Raw genomic sequence first — 19,721 nt, 5'->3', positions numbered from 1 at the left:
ATATTTCGTTTGGGAGATGGTTCTCCAGCGGTCTCTCACATTTCTGCATGTCTTATGAGCAAAGACATGTTTTTGCTCCAGGCTGTCTTTCCAAGGATGTTTGTTATCAAAACATCCTTAGAGGATAGAGATTGTGTCACCCTCTGAAGAAAAGAGCAGGTGTGTTTACTGTCCATTAAAGAAAAGATAGGAATTTCGTTTGGGAGATGGTTCTCCAGCGGTCTCTCACATTTCTGCATGTCTTATGAGCAAAGACATGTTTTTGCTCCAGGCTGTCTTTCCAAGGATGTTTGTTATCAAAACATCCTTAGAGGATAGAGATTGTGTCACCCTCTGAAGAAAAGAGCAGGTGTGTTTACTGTCCATTAAAGAAAAGATAGGAAGGTACTTCAAAAAGTTCATGGAAAAATAGAATTAAAAGATAACATGAATCTTTCCATGAACTTTTTGAAGTACCCTTTTTGAAGTAATGTTTCCCTCCAGGGAAGAAATCAGGCTGGATTACTGTCTACTATAAAAGATTCGGATTCTCTAAGATTGGGGTTCCTCTCTTATAAAACAACCCATTATGGGCAGGTGCCATCTGGTTCTTTTCATGTTGACCTTTGGGTATTGGAGCTTGAGGAACTGATGGAAATTCTGATATTCTGGCTATTGCTATTGCTATAAATAATAAACTGCCCTTTGTCTCTGACCAAGGAGTCTTGCATCTTTTATCAACATACATGAAACTGCAACAGGCTAACTTGCTAGCCTGTAAGTAGGGTAAAATCTCAGCCCTTTGCAGTTATTGACAGTTTGATTACTTGTGACTATGGTATGATTTTTCTACAAAGATCTGTTATTACTATTATTAACTTTGAATTGTCCATTCATATCTGAGAGATTTAATGTGATTTTTAAGCCTAAACTAATCCACTGAAATATTTCTAAAAGCTCTAATGATTAATAGGTAAGCAAAAACACCCCCTCCTCCTAAATCCCAGGGTTAGATTTTCATACATTTCTCTTAGGAAAACCATGAGGGAATTGCTTCAGATGTTTTTTTGTAGAGAGTCGAGTTTAAATGCATTCAATTACTAAACTATGGTAGGAATAGTTATCCCGTAGTATGGCTAATCTCAATCTGTTTTTCAGGGAGGCTGAGTCTTATATTTGGAGGAAAAAAATGGAAAAACTTGGAAATGAACATTTTGTCTAACATCATAAAATTTTTAAATGACATTAATTTTAGTAAATTTAAAACACAAACCTTCTTTAGTCATCAAATACTGGAAGTGGCCCTGCATTTTCAGTTCAGTAGCTTTACTCAGATATAATATTTGGCCAAATGTCAATGGGATTCCAACCAAAACCAAACCACATTCACCTCTTTTTCCCTAGATATTGGATCAGATTCACACCAGAGATCATAATATATCAATCTCACACTAGAGAGCTCCTCCTTAATCACAGAACTTGAGAGAGTTCTAGAAAGACATTTTTGATTCATCCAATAAATATTTATTAGCCCCTATTGTGGAGCAGGCCTTATGTTGAGCTTAAGCAACATCCTGCTGAGGTCAGCCCTGGCACTATCAGAACTATTCACCTCATGTCTAGCCCATGGGCAGACACTGAATAGCACTAATAACTGAGCATACTGAGTCCATGCTGCAGAGCTTCATTTAACTCCTCTACAGTGTGAGGTAGATACTATTGCTCCATTTTCTAGAAAAGGAAACTGAAGCCTGGAGAGATGAATTGACTTGCCCAAAGTCCTACTCTGGGGAGCTGGGATTTGAAGCCTGGCCGAAGCCTGGTCCAAACTCAAACACCACGTGGCACATCCTCAGCAGGCTTTCTCGCCATCTCCTCACCATCCAAGCTCACATCCTCCTCAATAACACTTGGCCTGCCGGTAAAACTCCCACCTCCCAGATCTTCCCACTGCTTTCTTCATACAAGCCTTGGCTCAAATGTCACCTGAGAAATGCTTTTTGTGCCCATCATATCTGAAGTAACCTCTTCCAAGCATGCTCTTTCCCTCACCCCTTATTTTTTAAATCACTCTCAGCTACGCCTAAATTTTGACACTTCTTTCTCCTGAAAGTGTATCACATGCATGGTCATTTTCTTGCTCATCACTAGCTCCATGAGGGCAGGGCGTGGCTCTCTCCCATCCATTCCTGAGCCTGCAGCCCCTGGCACTGCGCCGGCATGCTGCGGGTGAGCACCACACACTACTGAACTAGTGGGTGAAATGATGGATCCCCACTGCTCTCTCCCTCTTCTCTTCTTGGTCACTCCAAGATGCTTTCTTGTTGAAACTCCTGCCTGCTTTAGTCTACAGGTTGGTAGAAAAGAGCAGGGGAGGTTATCTGGTGTCACCTATCTTTCAGTCCTCCATGTGAAGTTCCTCTTAAATATGTGATACAAAGGTAATTGAAGGATGACCGTCACAGCCTCGTTATGTAACTTAATATGTGACCTTGGAAAAAGTTCCTTCCATCTGCTCTTAATGAAAAGGTATTAATCAGGAGATGGAAGAAGTTAATTAATTAACTGATAGATATATGAATTTTGGGACCCCAAAAGCCCTAATAATTGTTGTGAAAAGAATAGCCACACACATTTTTCTGAACTCCAGTGATGATTTGAGGGAGGGCTGGGTTTCTACGCAAGTGCCACCTCAAATGAATGCATGAGATAGTGACATTATGCCTTAGGTTTTGTCTCATCGTTACTTTGTGAAGCATGCATAGAATAGAAGTCTTCATGTGGTTCTATGTCCTCACAATGTCAAGAATCTGTGATTCTATGCTGCAGCTTGAGCCAGACGAATAAATTCTCAGTTATTAAAGAGAGCTAAAATGATGATCAGGACCACCCTAGAAACACAGTAAAGAGTCAGGTTAAAATTTTGAATGTATTTTGAAGTGAAAGGTGAGGTATGGAAAATAAGATGGTGAATAAAAGTCTCTAATAATGGCAGTGGAGGATATATCCTGATTTTATGTGGTGGAAGAGTTTTAATACTAGTTAATAGAGAAATGGAAGACAGAGGCTCTTTAATCTCTTTTGGGCCATGAACCCCTTCAGTAGTAGGCTGGTGAAGCCTATGGACTCTTTCTCAGAATAATATTTTAAATGCAGAACATAAAGTACATAAGATTACTTGGTACCAAATTTATGCCCCCTCCTGAATTCTAGATTCTAGAGAAACCCCATTATTTTACAGTTAGGGAAGCAGAAAACCAGAAAGTAGAATGATGTAGCGCAAACACTTAACCTAAGAATAGAAACACTTTCCTGGCAGAAGAAAACCATGCTGTGAGCTAATACAATTAAGGAATGTTGTTCTAAGCCAATCCATATTTAAGAAGGTTTAATAAGGATGGTTTAATCTTCCTTTCGATTTTGCTTTAGAACAGCACGTACTTTTCCCTTTATATCTCTATTTACACAGAGGATTTGCTTGTATTACCAGTAATAAACTCTTTAAATAAAATACCTTAGCAATAATCACATCAGGTTAATAAGTTTTATAATGCATTCAAGATCTGGTATGAAAAGTTTGCTCCTAATAAACATTTTTAGACTCCATCTGATTCCTACGGTTTATACCAATGCCCTAGAATACAATTTTGAGGATTTAAATGGAATTCTTAATGTATGTTTCCTTTAGAAAAGAAAAAGAAGCCACAATGTGAATATGGACAAAAATGACTCTAGCAAGAAAAAAAAAAAGACAATCATTCAGATCCATCTCAAAAATACTAGGAGAGGGCCGGCCCGGTGGCGCAATGGATAGTGCACCGCTTGGGAAGCGTGGCGGCGCTCCCGCCTGAGGGTTCGGATCCCACATACAGACCGATTCCCGCTCACTGGCTGAGCGAGGTGCAGGCGCAACACCGAGGGTTGCAATCCCATTGCCGGACACGGAAAAAGACAAAAAATTAAAAAAAAAAAAAAAAAAAAAAAAATACTAGGAGAGTTCAGTCCCAAGTCACAGATGTGAAATAACTGTTCCCTTTAGAGGGAGTAATTAGGTTTCTGTCTCTGACCGCATGCCTCTCAGCCATGTGTGTGAATACCCAGGTCAGTCCTTGGAATGGCAGTTATAAATTGGATGAACCATGAGATGGAAGAGTTATTTCCCTTTCACATTCCCAAACTTCAACTCTGAGGTCCTCCATCTCACAAGCTCTGCTTTTGGTCTAAGTGGTTCTCAGAAAGACTCTCTTCTGCATGTTGTAACAAAAAGAGATGTCCAAAAAAACACAGGACTACTTTTAGATACTCTGTGTCCACAATTCCCAAATGACTACTTATGACTTAACAAAGAAATGCCCTAAATGCCTCCCACCAGTTGTTTCTGATCACTGCTAACTCCCTTGCCTCTTTCCTCACAGGCAAAAACAAAAAGAGATTTTTAAAAATCATGTCCAAGTGATGGATTGTTCTGCAAAAAGTCTCATGATGGTGTCTGGCAGGAACAGGAGTTTCTTCGCTAGCCTAGCCTTTCTAGTTTAGTCGGTCCTTAGCCTGCCCACCAGATTAGCTTGACACAAGGAAAGAAGCACTCTTTGAGATCTTTTCTGTATCTGCATCATATTTTTGAAGTCCTTTTCCCCCTCTGCCTTGAGAAACACATGAGTAATCCAGCAAGATTTTAAGCAGACTTATGCAGTGCTCACTTAAAGGGACAGAAAGAAACATGAGATATCTCTTCCTTCAAAGAGCTTACAATCTAGTAACTATATTCTGGTTAATAAACCAAAGCAAACGTACAGAAGCAATACACTATATCATTAAGTACTAGTTATCATTAATGATGAGGACTAATTATTGTATTATCACACTGTAACTTATATTTACATCATACTCTGCAGCATCTGAAACACTCTCACATGCATTATTAGCTCATTTGACATGCGCCCATACTCTGGGAGATAGGACAGGTATTATGATACCCATTTCATAGATTAGAAAAAGCTTAGAGAAGAGAAACGACTTAAAGGTCTCATAGCCAGTAACTAGAAGAGCTGGGATTAGAACCCAGATTTTCTGATTTTAAATTTAGGCTTTCTGTAGCCTAGAACTAAATTAAATTACTCTCTACTAGAAATATACTAGTAGTTCAAACAAATAAATACCTCTAAGAAATAAAGTGAATTCTAAGAATTCATAAAGAAGATAAAACTTTCATTAAGCTTCAAAGGTAGGAAGGATGTGGATAGAGTAGAGGGGGAAGGAAAAGAGCACAAGAGCTTTGTGTTTATTGACTTGGGTGTGGACCAGTGGGAAATAAATCAGCCCAGAGAGGTGAGGTATTGCCACATGACACAATGTCAGGGGGCATCATTCACTTTGTATGCTATGTGGGGTCTAGATGTACTTCTATGGGAATGGCGGCCCCGGAGCACACCTTCACAGACTACAATGTACATAGTGCCCCCAGAGTCATGCAGAAATCTTATGGAGTTGGGTGAGATGCCGGAGGGCCCTGAAAACCGTACAGAGTTTTTCCCTCAAAGATGGGTGATATATTAGTAGAAAGAGCATGGAATTAGCCTTCAGGTGCTCAGGATTCTAGTCCTAAATCTGTGTGACCTCAATCTCTTGGAGCTGCTCATTCCTTTTCTATAAAAGGAAAATGTTGGAGTAGATATTGTCTAATTTCCTTCTCATCTTGAAAGGCATTTGACTTCTATGATGTGGTAGAAAGTAAAAGGCATGGAATATTTGTGAACATTGGTGACATGAGGAAAATGGTTTTTAAGGATTACTGGTGTGAAAGTTGCAAGTACCAGAATGCAGTCACTTACGTCCAAACCCTAACAAAATGGAGATGGGAGGGCATGAAAGAAGGAGCTCTCATGTGCATGTCTGCGACCTTCCTTATCACAAGAGATTTCTCTTGTGAAATCATGTTTTGCCTGTAACAGGACTTATTAAAAGCAAATCCCTCAAGACTTCAGTATTCCAGATAATCTGTGTACACAAAGACACTTGCCTAGCAAACAGCTGTCTCAATTAATAAGCTAAGGCCAACTCTTGTAACAAACCTCTGTAACCTTTGGTTTCATAACAGCCTCTGTGTACTTCTTTTTGTCTTTAAAAGTTTCCCCTTTCCCCCTAACCCCTTGGATATGCCTATGATCCATCATAGTATGCGTATCCTGGATTTGCAATCCCACTGCTATTCCGATTAAACTCTTTGCTTTGGAGAGTCGATCTGTCATTTATTTTCGGTTGACACTGGTGTGGAGGATGGATGGGCATGAGAAGAGCCTGGAACAGAAGAGGATTACTGGACAGGTCTCCCAGTAACCTAGGAATGAGACCATAAGGGGTAAACTAGGATGGCAGGAACAAGAAGGAAATGATAAACACAAGAACCATTTTTGAGGGATAATCCAAGGCCATTTGGTCATTGAATTGGGGAAAGGCCCCAGAACACCAGCCAGGAGTGGCTGGCTGGAAGAGTGACTGCACCATGAAAGAGGAAGGGAAGTGGTAAGGGACCCTGGTGAGAGGGGAGAAGGAATTCAGCATTGGGCTTGTGTTTGGCTGACAGTGAAGCATCAAAGTGGAAAAGTCCAGTAGTCACTGGGAAAAAACAGACTAGAAGTCATGTGAGATGCACAATGGAACTGGAGATAAGTGGGGGTCATCTGCTCAAGGGAGATAATTAATGTTCCTCAGAAAGCAAACATGAAAGATTTTAAAATGCATTAGCAGAAGAGTGTGTTTTGGTTTGACAGCTAAGAAACCAAGGCCAAAAGACATTAATGAAATGACCTCATTTTTAATGGCCTTCTTTTTTTAGAAGTACAAGAATACTTTAAAAATTCATGGAAAAATAACATTGAAAGATAATACAAATCTTTCCATGAACTGTTTGAAGTACCCTCATAAATGGAATAGAAGCTAGTCATACACTTCAATAATTTAAAAAATGTCTATCACAATGGAAGACTGAATTCAGGGCCCATGACCTTTTGCATATATTTTTCCCCCACATTCACATCTATTCTCTCTTAGGCCCGAGTATATTACCGTGGTGGTTTTGCACTGTGTCCCTTTAGCTAAGCTGGAACCACTTTTCCCAGAATTCTCCTTCCCTGTGTAGTTCTGCATTAGGGATGGCAGAAAAAGAAATCTGCATGAGATTTGGAAGGCCAAAGCGACACTCCAGCCCTCTGCTTGAGGGCTGGGGCCGGTACAGGTCCCTAGCCACCACTGAGCGTGTGTACCTTGTTGCTGATTACTGGTTCCCCTTGTTGGTGTGGGAGAGCAGCGATTTTGGTCAGATATCCTCCTACAACTTTTCCAAGTACTAGGCCAGGCTCATTGTCAGAGCTCTTGAAGAAGGGCAACAATTTTTCTGCATCATCAGAGTTGATGCAGTAAGAGACAGATACAGGCTGCAATTTCTTCTCCTGATTCCAGAATGTTCAGTCTTTGTTTCCTTCTGCTTTGAGTCTGACTTTTCCTCCTGCCCACCCCACTGCCCTGCAGAGGCAATAGCCTTCCACAGACTTCTTCAACAGCTTCCCTTTATGGTACTGATTAGTGACTTTTTCCTTTCCCCCCAATCATCCCTTTCCAGACCTCTGCTTTCTCAGCTTCTCCTGTGATTGTGTGATGTCTAATCCCTATAAGAAATTCCTTACCCATATCACTCACCGTGGTTCTGCTTTCCGGGTACAATTACTCACACTGTCTACAGATTATCCAGGCCTTTCTATACCTGATCTACTTTTAATTGACTGCACTCTGTATTTTACTTATTCTCAAAGGACCATTGGCTATTAGTAAAGGATGATGAAATTTTAAAATGTATCTTAATGTTTTTAAATAGGCATCATGATAGACAAGGAACCATTATTAAAGTACTGGCCAAAATAAGGTCTGGGGAAACTATAGGCTTCAGGTGCCTGACCCTGGGCACTTGCACAGCACCCAGAAGTACCCAACTCTAGCTGTTGAGTGAGAGAGAAAGTAACTTCTAACTTGTTTAATCCATTGTTATCTTGGTCTTTGTTACATCAGCTGATCTTGGATTCTAACCAATACACACATTCAACATTTTCTTAATCAACTTCAGTTACTCAACTAAATGCACATCAAAAACTCTCTTCTTACCATTACCCTTGACTTTCATCCTGTAGCTCTGCCTTATAAAAAGTACATGCCCATTTACCTAGCGGAGCTTCGGAAAAAGAGAAACTTTGTCTTTATCTTGCAAAAAATGCAAGTGGCCTGCTTAATAGCCTGACAGTTGAACAGCAATACAGTATTTTTATTGTATATATTTTTACTTTTTATGTATCTTCAAGGGGAGGATGGAACGAAAAATAATTAACGTATTCTGTCTACACCACCTGCAGAACTGCCTATTCTTGTCTGGGATTAAAGATTAACAATGAACGTCAGAAGACAAGAAATGTTTTCATTTTTTTTCAGCAAGTCACTTAACCTCTCTGAGATTCAATGTCTTCATTTGTAAAAGTCAATGAATATCCTGTCTTCATGGACTTGCTGTGAAGATAAAATAAAGTACTCCAAGGTATGTAAAAACTGCCTAGCACAGTACTTGATATAAATTAGTTAAATCTAAAGATTAAATTTAAAAAGAATTTGTGTAGAATACTATTTAAGGAATCCTAGAAGGTAAATAACAAACAGCCTCCAGTAATTTTTTCAAAAATCAGATTGAGTTTTCTATAAAGGGGAACTCTTGCTCTAATACAATACAGTATCAATTGATGTGTTCAAAACTGAAGGATTTGCTGCATTTTTCAAAATTACCTAAAAACTAACAAGAGAAGTATAGCATGATAAGCAACCATAAATAGGTTGTTTGTGGAAGTTTAAGAGCAATGTCTCTATTAATATGTGCCATTACATTAACTCTTTCAACTTGAGAGGTTCCACTCTGAATTAAAACAAAGAAAGCATCCCTTCCTTTTTGCTAACTCTCTCTTAAATTCTTAATTGGTTCTTGATATTTCAAAAGATTGAATCAAAAATTGATGTAAAAAGGTAATACTGTATTTTTAGTTTATGATAAATATACAGAAAAAAAAGATGTTGGCAAAGGAAATCAATGGAATAATAAACACCACCTGAAGTTTATTAAATGAGCAAAACTTGTTGTACTTAATAATATAGAAAAGTTCAACAAGCAAGGTTAAGTTGTTCCTTAGTAGAAAATGGCACCCATGCTAGCCCTTCTGATAGACTTTGAAGGGCTTCTTGATATAAAATTGTAAGTAAGATGCTTGCTCAAATTTCATTAGTTTTAAGTATCAGAGTAGACAGAGTGTATCTCACAGGCACATACCCATGATCATTGAATCCTGAAATAATAGTAGAAATCTGTTTTCAGGAACCGTTCACTAATGATATGTATCATTGTTAAGTATTAAGAAGCAGGGTCAAGGTTTAGGAACAAGTCAGAGTGGTCAGGGGCTGATGGTATTGTAATGCTTACTCTATCTGCCCATGCCCAGTATTATGTGGGGAAAGACCAGCTTTTGGCCATCCATGGTTTGGACTATGTTACCCAATTTTGCCACAGCTGATTAAGACTGAACTGCTACCTCTGACCTGACAGAGCAAAGAGCAGAGTCAATCAGATTGCCTCTCTCTTTCTGTTTCTGAAATTTGAATGAATCAACATCTAGAAACTGAGTTCACTTGGAAGTGGGAGTAGAGGCTGAAAAATGAGGAGGTAGAGTTGGGGCAGGACAGGCCATATCAGCTATGTACAAGTACCTTGGATTGAATGTCCCCCGAAACTTGACCCCCACTGTGACAGTACTGAGAGGGTGGGAAATCCTATTATGGTAATTGAAAGGTGGGGCCTTGAAGAGGAGATCAGATTGCAGGACCATGCCATAGTGAATGGATTAAAAATGGTAGTCATGGGCGTAGTTCTGAGGGCTTTAAAAGAAAAGCACATGAGAGGTTAGTTCCTCTCTGCTCCACCATTTTTCTGCCATGTGAGACCCCTGAGTCACTGTCACCACCACCAAGATCCTCATCAGTTGTGTTCCCTGAACTTTGGACTTCCCAGCCTCTGAAACCATAAGCAATACATTTTATTTTCTTTATAAATTACTGTTCTGTGTATTTTGTTATAAGGAACAGAAATGGACTAATACCACAAGTCTAGTTATTAATTAACTGAGATTAAGCAGGCCAACTCACTAGTTGCTGACCAGAAAGAATCAGAGAGTGTAGCTCAGTCCATTCAGCATTGAACTATGATCTCCTTGAAACAAGGACCAGTCTATCCTGTTCTTTACTGTTTTCCCCAGCATTTAGTATAGTTCTTGGTTATTTAAAAAATTAGTTACTCAATACATATCACTGGAATGACTAGTTAATGAGTTAGCAGTGAATGACAGGAGTGAGCCCATGTGTGGCCTTCTTCCAGAAATACTGTCCAGTACCTGGCCCCAGAGACATGTACTTTTCCATGAAGTTCCTTCTCCTTCAATACAGCATAAATCTTCTCATTGGTCCTGAACCTCCAACATTCCCTTTAGTTGAGCCAATATGCTTGCCTCCTTGATCCTTATAAACAAGTTTCAAAACCAATTCTGTAAACAGAGAGGGAGGGGCTGCAGAAGAAAGGGAAAGGAATGAGAGAGAAAGAAAGATAAAGAAGAGGGAGAAGATAGAGAGAGACTACTCTTGATTTTTATGTACTTTTTTTTCTAGTCAGGTGTACAAAAGACCCTTCACAACTTCCCTGCAGAGAGGTTTAGACTTTGGCTGTGGGGCTAAAAGATGAGAGAAATGCAACAAACAACCCATTCTAGCAAATCCATCTGTAAGACAGTTTGCTCAAGAGAAATGTTTATACTCTGTCATTGGTACAAACTGGCTATATTAAATAAAGTTGTTAACTTGTGGCTATCTCCCTATAAATTGTTTGTATTGCGTTGGATGGAATAACTAGACTCCTGTAGTCCCGTATAATGGATCAGAGTGAAGTATCATGGGAGGTTAATTTCGTGAATAAAATGTACTCAAAGATAATGCATTCTCCTTCCCAACTGATAATCCCTTCTTCATTATTATTGGAATACACCCCTTATTTTGTCTTTAAGTAAATCTAACCACTTGATTTTGTTTTTCTTCCACCTATGAAGAAACTCAGAGAAGATATGGAGGAAATGTTACATAAGTAACCTTTGCTTTTATAAAACAATATAATTTCCCTTGGACAATAAATATCTTTCCAGGTGTGGTTCGTCCCCTATCAATTGGAGTTAGAGTATCCTCATATGACATATAATGGAAAACTTATTCCTCAATTGAATACTAGCCCTGCACTTTCCAGAAGCAGATATAAACTAAGCATACTTTCCACATTAGCAGAAACATCAAGTGGCCAACATTATCCTCATCTTGCTTCTAGTACTTATATGTACAAGGTACTACAGCAGTGGGATGCTCTGACTGACCAAAAGTAATACATTAGGCTGGTCGATTAGTGCAGTTGGTTAGAGCACAGTGTTATCACACCAAGGTCAAAGGTTTGAATTCCCATACAGACCCACAACCAAAAAATAAACAAGTAATACATTGACATTCATAAGGGGAGAGAGGGAAGGAATAAAGAATAAAGTACTTACTTGGTCCTAGACCAATTGAAAAAGCAGCAACATAAACAAGCAGACTGGCTAAGGACAGCCATTTCAAAAAAGCTGGGACGTCCGCAGGGTCTGTGACTACCTGGGTTTCAGTTTGGCTCAGTCCAGCATTTGGTAAGGATGCAGAGGTCGTCCCTCCCCTCTTATCCATGTGATTTCTCATGGGCATGTGTGAGCTGCTGCTGTGGGAAGTGATCCCTTGAAAGTGCTCTCTGAGAGTGTCATTGCCGGCTGACAGGTTTCTTGGTCCATAAAACGCAGACTCATCCAAGGACTGGTTGAGAGGAGTGTGGCTTCTGCAGATATTGGTGAAGTTCATGTGGATGTTGAGATTCACAATGCCCATGGTCATCAGTGAAGCTGCCATCACAGAGGAGCCAATGCAGAGGAAAGTTTTGCTGCCAACGTGGTCTACAAGCAGAGTGGCTGGGATGGTGCTGACGACCTTGACCACCCCAACCCCAGTGGAGGCGAGGCTAGCCGCCTCGTTGCTTTGAAAGCCAACAGACTTCAAAACAGTTGATGCATAGAATAATATGTTTGGCTGGCCAGTGACTTGTACAAAAAATACCAATGTTAGGCCTATCATCATTCGGGTCCTCATGTTGTCCTTTGAGCTAAACAGATCCCAAAAACTGTACTGATATTCATCTTTCAGGGAAGATTTTATCACTGTGAGTTCCTCTGTTGTATCTGAGACTGCTCTTAACCTTCCGAGAACCTTGCTAGCAGCTTCCTCTTTTCCTTTCATCACCAGAAACCGCGGGCTGGGAGGAAGAAAGTACATTGCAATCGCTTGCAAAACTCCCAAGGGAATAACAAGACCAAACATATACTTCCAGCCACGGGAAACATTGGCAAATGCATAATTTGAAATATAGGCGAAAAGAATGCCGATGACAATCATCAGCTCGTTTAGTGACACGAGAAGGCCTCTTCTGTGCTGGGGAGCAATCTCCGCGATGTAAACACACGTGGCAATGGAAGACAGTGAGATGGAAACCCCTATAGCGATGCGTCCCGCGATAAGAACCGTGTAGGACACACTGAGTATCAAGACTAAGCTTCCGAGTCCCAGCAGGCAGGACGACAAGATGATCGCTGTCCTCCTTCCATACCTGTCTATCAGGACCCCTCCGATGAGAGAGGCGACGAAGGCCCCAATGAGCAGGGCGCTCACCACCATTTCCTGCTCATGGCAGGTCAGGCCTAATTCAGTTCTGATCTGAAGAAGTGCCCCAGAGATAAGCCCAAGTTCATAACCCACCAGGAGGCCACTGACAGCCGCAGTGACAGAGGACAGGAAGGTGAACATGCTGCAACCTACAAGCAGAGAGAGAGAAACGGGAGGTCAGTTAGGAGCTACTCCTTTAAACATCATTTATCCGAATGGAGACTTAACCTTGTATGAGTCCTTCCTAGTGCAGACTTGAAACACACACACAACTGCAATAGCATAATAAATGAAGCAAAACGTGATTGAACATAAAAGGAAAAGCCATTTTTCTCTCTTGTTCAGGAGGAGAGATGTGGACCCATTTAAGAAGTCCAGTTTTCTACTATTTCTACTGTTGATGTTGCCTGTTTTAGAGCAGACTGTGGTGTGAGATACACAGACGACAGATGAGGAAGACTGTACAAACAAGAACACCATTTAGTTCATGCCTCGGCATCGGGTCAGAAATTCCAAGTGCCTGTTCCTCTCCCAGTTGTCTAAAGGCAAAGCTTTGAGGGCAGGACAGGCAGAGTAGGAGCTTCTAGAAGTGCTGCAGGCTTCCTGTTGTGTAACCTGGGCCAAGATGAAACATGGCCTCCAGGAAACTTGCCCTCATTCCTCCTTGGCCACAACTGGGCTGCAACTGGCAGCGAAGTCAAGGTTGTGTTAGAAAGAAGGAAGGGAGAAGTGGACATGCAGGGTAGGGGACCAGCCATATCCATTACATGCTGTGAGTCAGGACAAAGGGAATAGAACATGCGGAGAACAAAGGGGACTTCATATTGTTCTCTTTTTTAATGTTAAAATCCAAGGAAAAAAGTCGAAAGCTTAATAGTCATTAATTTGGGGTGGTAGGTACACAGTGTTGGTTATATGTTTGTAACGTGTCAAAATAGAAACAAAACAAAACAGAACGTAGCAGAGAGAAGAGTGTTCCAGGCACCGGAGACAGCAATTTCCAAGGCCTTAGGACAGGAGACTCCAAAAAAATAAAATAAAATAAATTGAATATTTAGATGGAAAGGCAAATAAAAATACACTAATCCACATTAAATAAAACTAATAATTTTGCGAACAGGAACCATTAAATTGAAATTAAATCAGCAATTTATCCAGCTAATCAGAAAACAAATATTTAGCACCATTGCATAGCAGGCACTTTACTGGGCAGTAGGTGGTATGTGTATAGTAGTGAAACAAAACAGATGTGGTCCTTGCCTTCAAGAAACTTAATGTTCTGGTGATATCTCTATTATCTATTATTACGTACTGTTTTATTTTTTTACATGCAAAATGACTTTAAGCACTTTCTTGTAGGTTCATCCATGTCCTCAATTTTCACATATTCTTTTTCCCATGTGATTTTAGAATCCTCAACAACCAATACCTCTGCTGCAAGTAGTAGGTCAGACCCTCACATGTGGATAAGAATATTGGGTTGCTTCTTCTCTCTACTTGCTGTTGTTCACTTTATCTATGTTTAATGTGTTGATTAGTGTGTGTGTTTTGGCCATCGGTAATTGGTCTCTGATACTCTGATTGGACAAATAAGTGCTTTTGGAGAGGAAAACACTTGGGAGGCAGAGAGAATGAGGCATCCCGAATGGCGTTCAGAGTGGCAGAGAGCAGCCTGGGGACACTGAGTTAGGGACATGGAGAAATCCTTGCCAGAACTGCTTGAGTAGCTGAGGAAGATTGTTCTTGCCACCTCGTCTTTCTCCTTCCTTGTTTTCCTCTTTATTAAATAGGAAATAGTATTTCCCTACAGAAAGCAAGACTCCTGGAGTCCTTGCCTTTGATGCTCTACTATCCTGCTTTAGCGAGAGCTTGAGGAGGTGGGTTAAGAGGGGGTGGGTGTCAAATAGCTTCTTGTAGTGTGAGGGGACAGGTTATGCCTGTCCCTGACAGAAGAGGGATCCAGCTTCTTCTGCTTCCTGGACTCAGACCATTTGCCTCATTCTTTTAGCCAGGGTTCACAGGACACTGACAAACAGAGATGTGTGCAAAGAGTCTGGAAGCCATCCCAGCTTGTTGATGTCCGTCTTGAGACCTAACACTAACACGAACACTGAGTATAAGTCTTCAGAGACATTATCAAATTATTTTCAGATGAGATGGTAAAAAGATTTTACTTTAAATTTTATGTACTACAATATATTACCCTCTCTTTCTCATTATCTTTCTGCTCTATCTGACTCTAGGCAATTTGCCTTTAAAAGGTTAAAAACTTGCACTAGGTCATTCCATGACCCTAGTCCCTCATGGAGAATTTGCCAACATGGCGTTATATGCTGCAGAGTTAAGCTAAGGTCCTATTGGTCTGAAATTTTATCTATCTTCCCTGTGACATGTTTTGAGGCTACTGCCCCAAACCAGCTGCCCCACTCAGCTCACTACCCATCTTTATTGCTGCTGAAGTTCAGTTATGATCCACAGGCTGGCCACTCGGGGTTCTGAGTTCTAATTCAGTGTGTAAGGCTGACCCCTAATGCTTCCAAGGTTGCAGCCTTGTGATACCTCAAGACTTCCGTCTTAGAAGATTTTCCTGGTGCTACCTTACCATATCAAAGCAATGAAGACAGACATAAAGAGTGGGCTTTTTCTGTGTTCGTCTTTTTGGTTAATGATGATGATAGGTTATCTTATAGAAGCCAGAAAGTAGAGAAGTTTTCCAAGAACTCTGGCAGTGAACAGGAAGAAAGAGATAAGATGTGGTTGGAAGCGATGGCAGGAAGGTGGGGCTTGTGTTTGTCTAAATACGGATGTTTGGGCAGCTAAGTGGACAGAGGAGAAGCAGCCAGAGCTAAACGAGAGGGCGAGAAGAGGATTCATAATTAGTGTTTTTTCCAGTCTGCCCCAACGATGACAAAGTGTAGCATACCCAGCAGTTTTGCTCATGGCCCTGTTTCACAGGGGCCTGTCCTTTACATCCCCCCTCCCCCAAAAACGCCACAGGGATTTTTCAGCCTTTCTTTTCTCTTTTTCTTTTTGGGATTTTTCGGCTTTTTGTGGACATCACAGAAGTGGAAACTATCTGGTGACTTGCAACAGGTACTACAGGTACCCACAGGCTGTTTGGTTATACCTGTCCTGTCTTCTTGCTGCTGTTGGGGCTCAGAATACAATACCCCAAAATATGGCATCCTGGCGTACTACCGAGAGCTTTAAAGGGAAGGGCAATGGAAAGACCTCAGAGAGAGGTCGCCTGGTCTTCTCCCATCCTCCTGTCCCCTCTCCCCACCCCCCCAACACCGGCCAGTCAAAGGAACCAGAATTACTCTTCCCCAAGGCAGGTCATAGAAACTAGAGCAAAACAAGCCATAAAACCCAGAAAGGTCACTCTCACCTTCTCCCTTGAACACCCTCATTCCAGAGGAGGCCTGCCCCATACCGGGAAGGAAGCTACACAGAGAGGCCACAAAGAATCTGAACAGACAGGCCTTGCTGGTTTCCCCCTCAGTCTACTCCCATTAGATCATCCCCGCTTTTTGTCCAATCACAGCTCTGCATGGCTGTGCATTCTTCATCAAACCAAAGCATGAAAACAGGCAGTCTTCCCTCGGTCTTTGCTCTTCACTTCTGAAGTTTCCCTTGTCACGTAAAACTTTGATTAAATAAACGTGTTATGCCTCTCTCGTGTTCACCTGCCTCTTCTCATAGGAGTGTCAGCGTGACCCTCAGCACGGGCGAGAGCGCCCTGTCTGCCCCTGCCCTGCTTTGCTGGAAGACCGGCAGCTGCGACAGGAAGAGCTCCGGTTTGCCTTTTGATACAATGACGATTCTTCACTAACGTAATAAAGGAAAACTGTTCGGATCAAAGACGTGATCGCAGTCAAGACGCTTTATGCAAAAGAGCGCGGAGACCCTCAGCGCAAGGTCACAAAGGGCGGCCAGGGGCCACCGCGCTGGCTGCCGCGACAACAGCGCCTTGTCCGCCGCTCACGGCCGTTCAGACGAACCCGCAACTGTGGCTGGCTCCCAACTCGAAACGCTCAATTTTTCACAGTATTTGCGTTGCTGCCCGCTTTCTTCCCCATGCACCTACTGTAATGCACGTGCATCGTGGGCACACGGTAAGCACTGGCCGCTACCCGCGTCCCCCGCAGGCCGGAAAGCGTGCACGGACAGGTGGTTTTTGGCAGGCAGCCAGGTAATTATACAGCTTGACCAACTGTGAATGCTTCACAAATTTAAAAGACCCCCTACTTCGTGTTTTGTTTAAGAAAAACTTGCAGTGGCTCCAAAATAGCCTTGCTGTTGCGGTCTGCCCTTTCTTTGCTCTTTCTCCCTGGATGCCTTTAAGCCCAACTCATCCTTCAATAGTTATCCCAAGCGTCACCTCCCCTATGAAGACCACCCCTCAGTCTTCACCCCGCTCCTGGGCTGCCCCGCCCCCAGCCCCTTTGTGCTCCCACAGTGCACAGAAGGGGTGTTTTCAGAGCACCTGTCCTGTTGTAAGGTGCCCACTTATTGATTGACGGGTTTGTCTTCACTATTAGCTTGAAAGTTGCTTGAAAGCAAGACCCCTGCTGTACTCATGTATGGATTCTCACCTCTAGTCTTTTGGCACAAGATTGTCAATTTGTTGAGTAAATGAATCCGCGAATGAATGGAAACAGCGCTCCAGAATACCCAGCGCTCCAGAATACCGAGACTTGGTCCTCTCTCTCCCCACTACAGCTGTATCAGCAGACTAAGGTTAATACACAGCATTATGTAACAGCACATGGGCCTTTATATTTACATACATGCTTAGCATTTGAACAGCATGCTATGAGCATTTCTATAAAGCTTTCCTTACTATTATTAGCTAGTTCATATAGCATCTTCGCAGGAACCATAAAGTGTCACACATATATTTACAGATTATTTTTATTTATTATTATTTTTTACAGTGTATTTTATTAAACGTCAGCCCCGTGCATGGGATTATTCTCCGGTCATTCAGATTCAGTGTTTAACAGTTCCTTTTAGTGGACCAGGTTTTCAGGTTCCACAGCACTGTCCAGGCACCAATTCTCCAGCCCATCTGCACCACTTGCTGTTTCCAGAAATTTCCGTGCTCTTTCTGGACTTGTGCCTCTCTTCATGCTATTCCCCTTACCCCAGTGTCCTTCACCTTCCTTCACAGCCTAGGGAAACCAGATTCACTTTTGAAGATGCAGCTCACGTATCCTGTCCTCTACACAACCTTTCCAGACTTCCCCTCCTGGGTTAGCATTAATCTCTCCTCTCCGTCTTGCCTTTGTTTCCATAGTCTTCCAGCGCTCTGGATTATGTTTAGCTATGTCTGTCTCCTGCCTTAGATTGGGTGCACCTTCAGAGCAGGAGTGTGTGTGCCTGTGCTCAGTAGAAGCTAGAGGATGTGCCAGGAAACAGGTGCACTGGCTTAGCTGAAAGGCTCACCTCATACCAACTCCCAGAAGGCAGGTCCCTTGGAAAGCTGTGGTGCGGTGCTGCCAACCTACCAAAGGTCCTAGATGCTGCCTCTTGGCCCTGGACCATGTGTAGTGACCCCTGAGGTGGTAAATATTTGGCACTAGTCTTTATCTAGCCGTATCTCCCACCTCCCCAGCACCCCAATCTTCTCCTTAGCACACAAAGAAACAGACCAACTGAAACTTTGGCCTCTTTCAACACCTACTATTGTTTAACCTTTCTAGCAAAAAAACGTAAGAGCTTTGCTTTCTTTCTGTTCTGTTTTTCCAGTCCCAGCTTTGACTTGATAGCACTTTCACAGACACACTTTCCCAAAACTAATGTTCTCCTGATTCTATTGGCTGGGGAGGTATTAAGAAGAGGCACTATTAAAATTTGCATGTTAGTATTTCCCTGCATTCTGCTTTGCTGTTGTTCATGATCTTTTCCTGCCTGACTGCATATATGACTTTTTTTTTTTTCTTTCTTTTCTTCCTCTTTTTTTCCTTTCTTTCTTCCTTCAGTTCAAAATTTTTACCAAGATAAGGATAGGTGCTTGGTTCTTCTAAATTTGTCTGCCACTTGTTGAGTTCTTCTGCTCAGAAAAAAATCCTAGTATTTTTTGCCCTATTTGTTTTGGCATAATTGTTTATGTGTTCATTATACACATATTCATTTCCTCTTTTATCTCTATCTTCTTGTCTTTTTTTATCTGCATCCTAGAAGAGCTTCTCATATTCAGCCTCCACATCACAGCTTTCAGATCATAATTCCGATCATGCAGTTTTATTCTCCCCCACTCTCTGCATGACCTTTATAAGCTCACTCCATCCTCACCTCAGTTTACTCTTATCATCAGATGCTGTCCTACATGTGTTTTCACAGTGTATTTTTTAAAAGATTATATTGAGAACAGAAATCAGAGGCTTTCTAAAATTTATTTGTTTCCTGTGAAAAGAAATCTTAAAATGCATCCTTTTCCACTGTATTTGACATGTATTTGCCAATAACCAGATTAGCTGCATTCTCTTTACCCAGCCCCTAAATCAGTTATGATATATTTAACTGCAAGAACCCAAAACCCTGAAAAACAGGAGCTTAAAACATACTGGCATTTATTGTTTACTTATCAAGAAGATCAAGTTGGGTTTAGTGTCTCCAAGAGTTCACACTCTATCCATCCTTCTGTTCCCATCTCCCAGAGGGTTGTCCTCCTCTTGTCACCGTACATGCAAAGTGGCTGCCACAGCTCCAGGAATAAGATCCTCTGAAACCTGTTCCAGATGATGGAAGAAAGCTTAGGAAGGGCTTATCCTACTGTGCCTCTCTCAGGGAGAGGACTTTCCAGAAGCACCCTGGAAGACTTGCCCTACTATCTCATTGACCAGAGCCGGTGGGCCACTGGTCAAACTCGGCTGCAAGAGAGAGCA

The 19,721-nt window shown here is 41.7% G+C and overlaps 1 protein-coding gene across 1 annotated transcript in view; it reads right to left on the bottom strand.

Annotated features, from left to right (window-relative positions):
- SLC2A12 (solute carrier family 2 (facilitated glucose transporter), member 12) overlaps window positions 1-19,721 on the bottom strand; it is a 54,552-nt gene that overhangs the window by 25,370 nt on the left and 9,461 nt on the right. The window contains exon 2 of the mRNA XM_008580411.1: window positions 11,640-12,980. Within this exon, the coding sequence (XP_008578633.1) occupies window positions 11,640-12,980 (1,341 nt within the window). The remainder of the gene's footprint in view (window positions 1-11,639; window positions 12,981-19,721) is intronic.

The sequence above is a fragment of the Galeopterus variegatus genome, unplaced genomic scaffold (assembly GCF_000696425.1).
Source record: "Galeopterus variegatus unplaced genomic scaffold, G_variegatus-3.0.2 Scaffold85, whole genome shotgun sequence".
Taxonomy (NCBI): Eukaryota; Metazoa; Chordata; class Mammalia; order Dermoptera; family Cynocephalidae; genus Galeopterus; species Galeopterus variegatus.
Note: the sequence above shows the minus strand (reverse complement) of the source record. Positions and strands in the feature narration are given on the sequence as shown.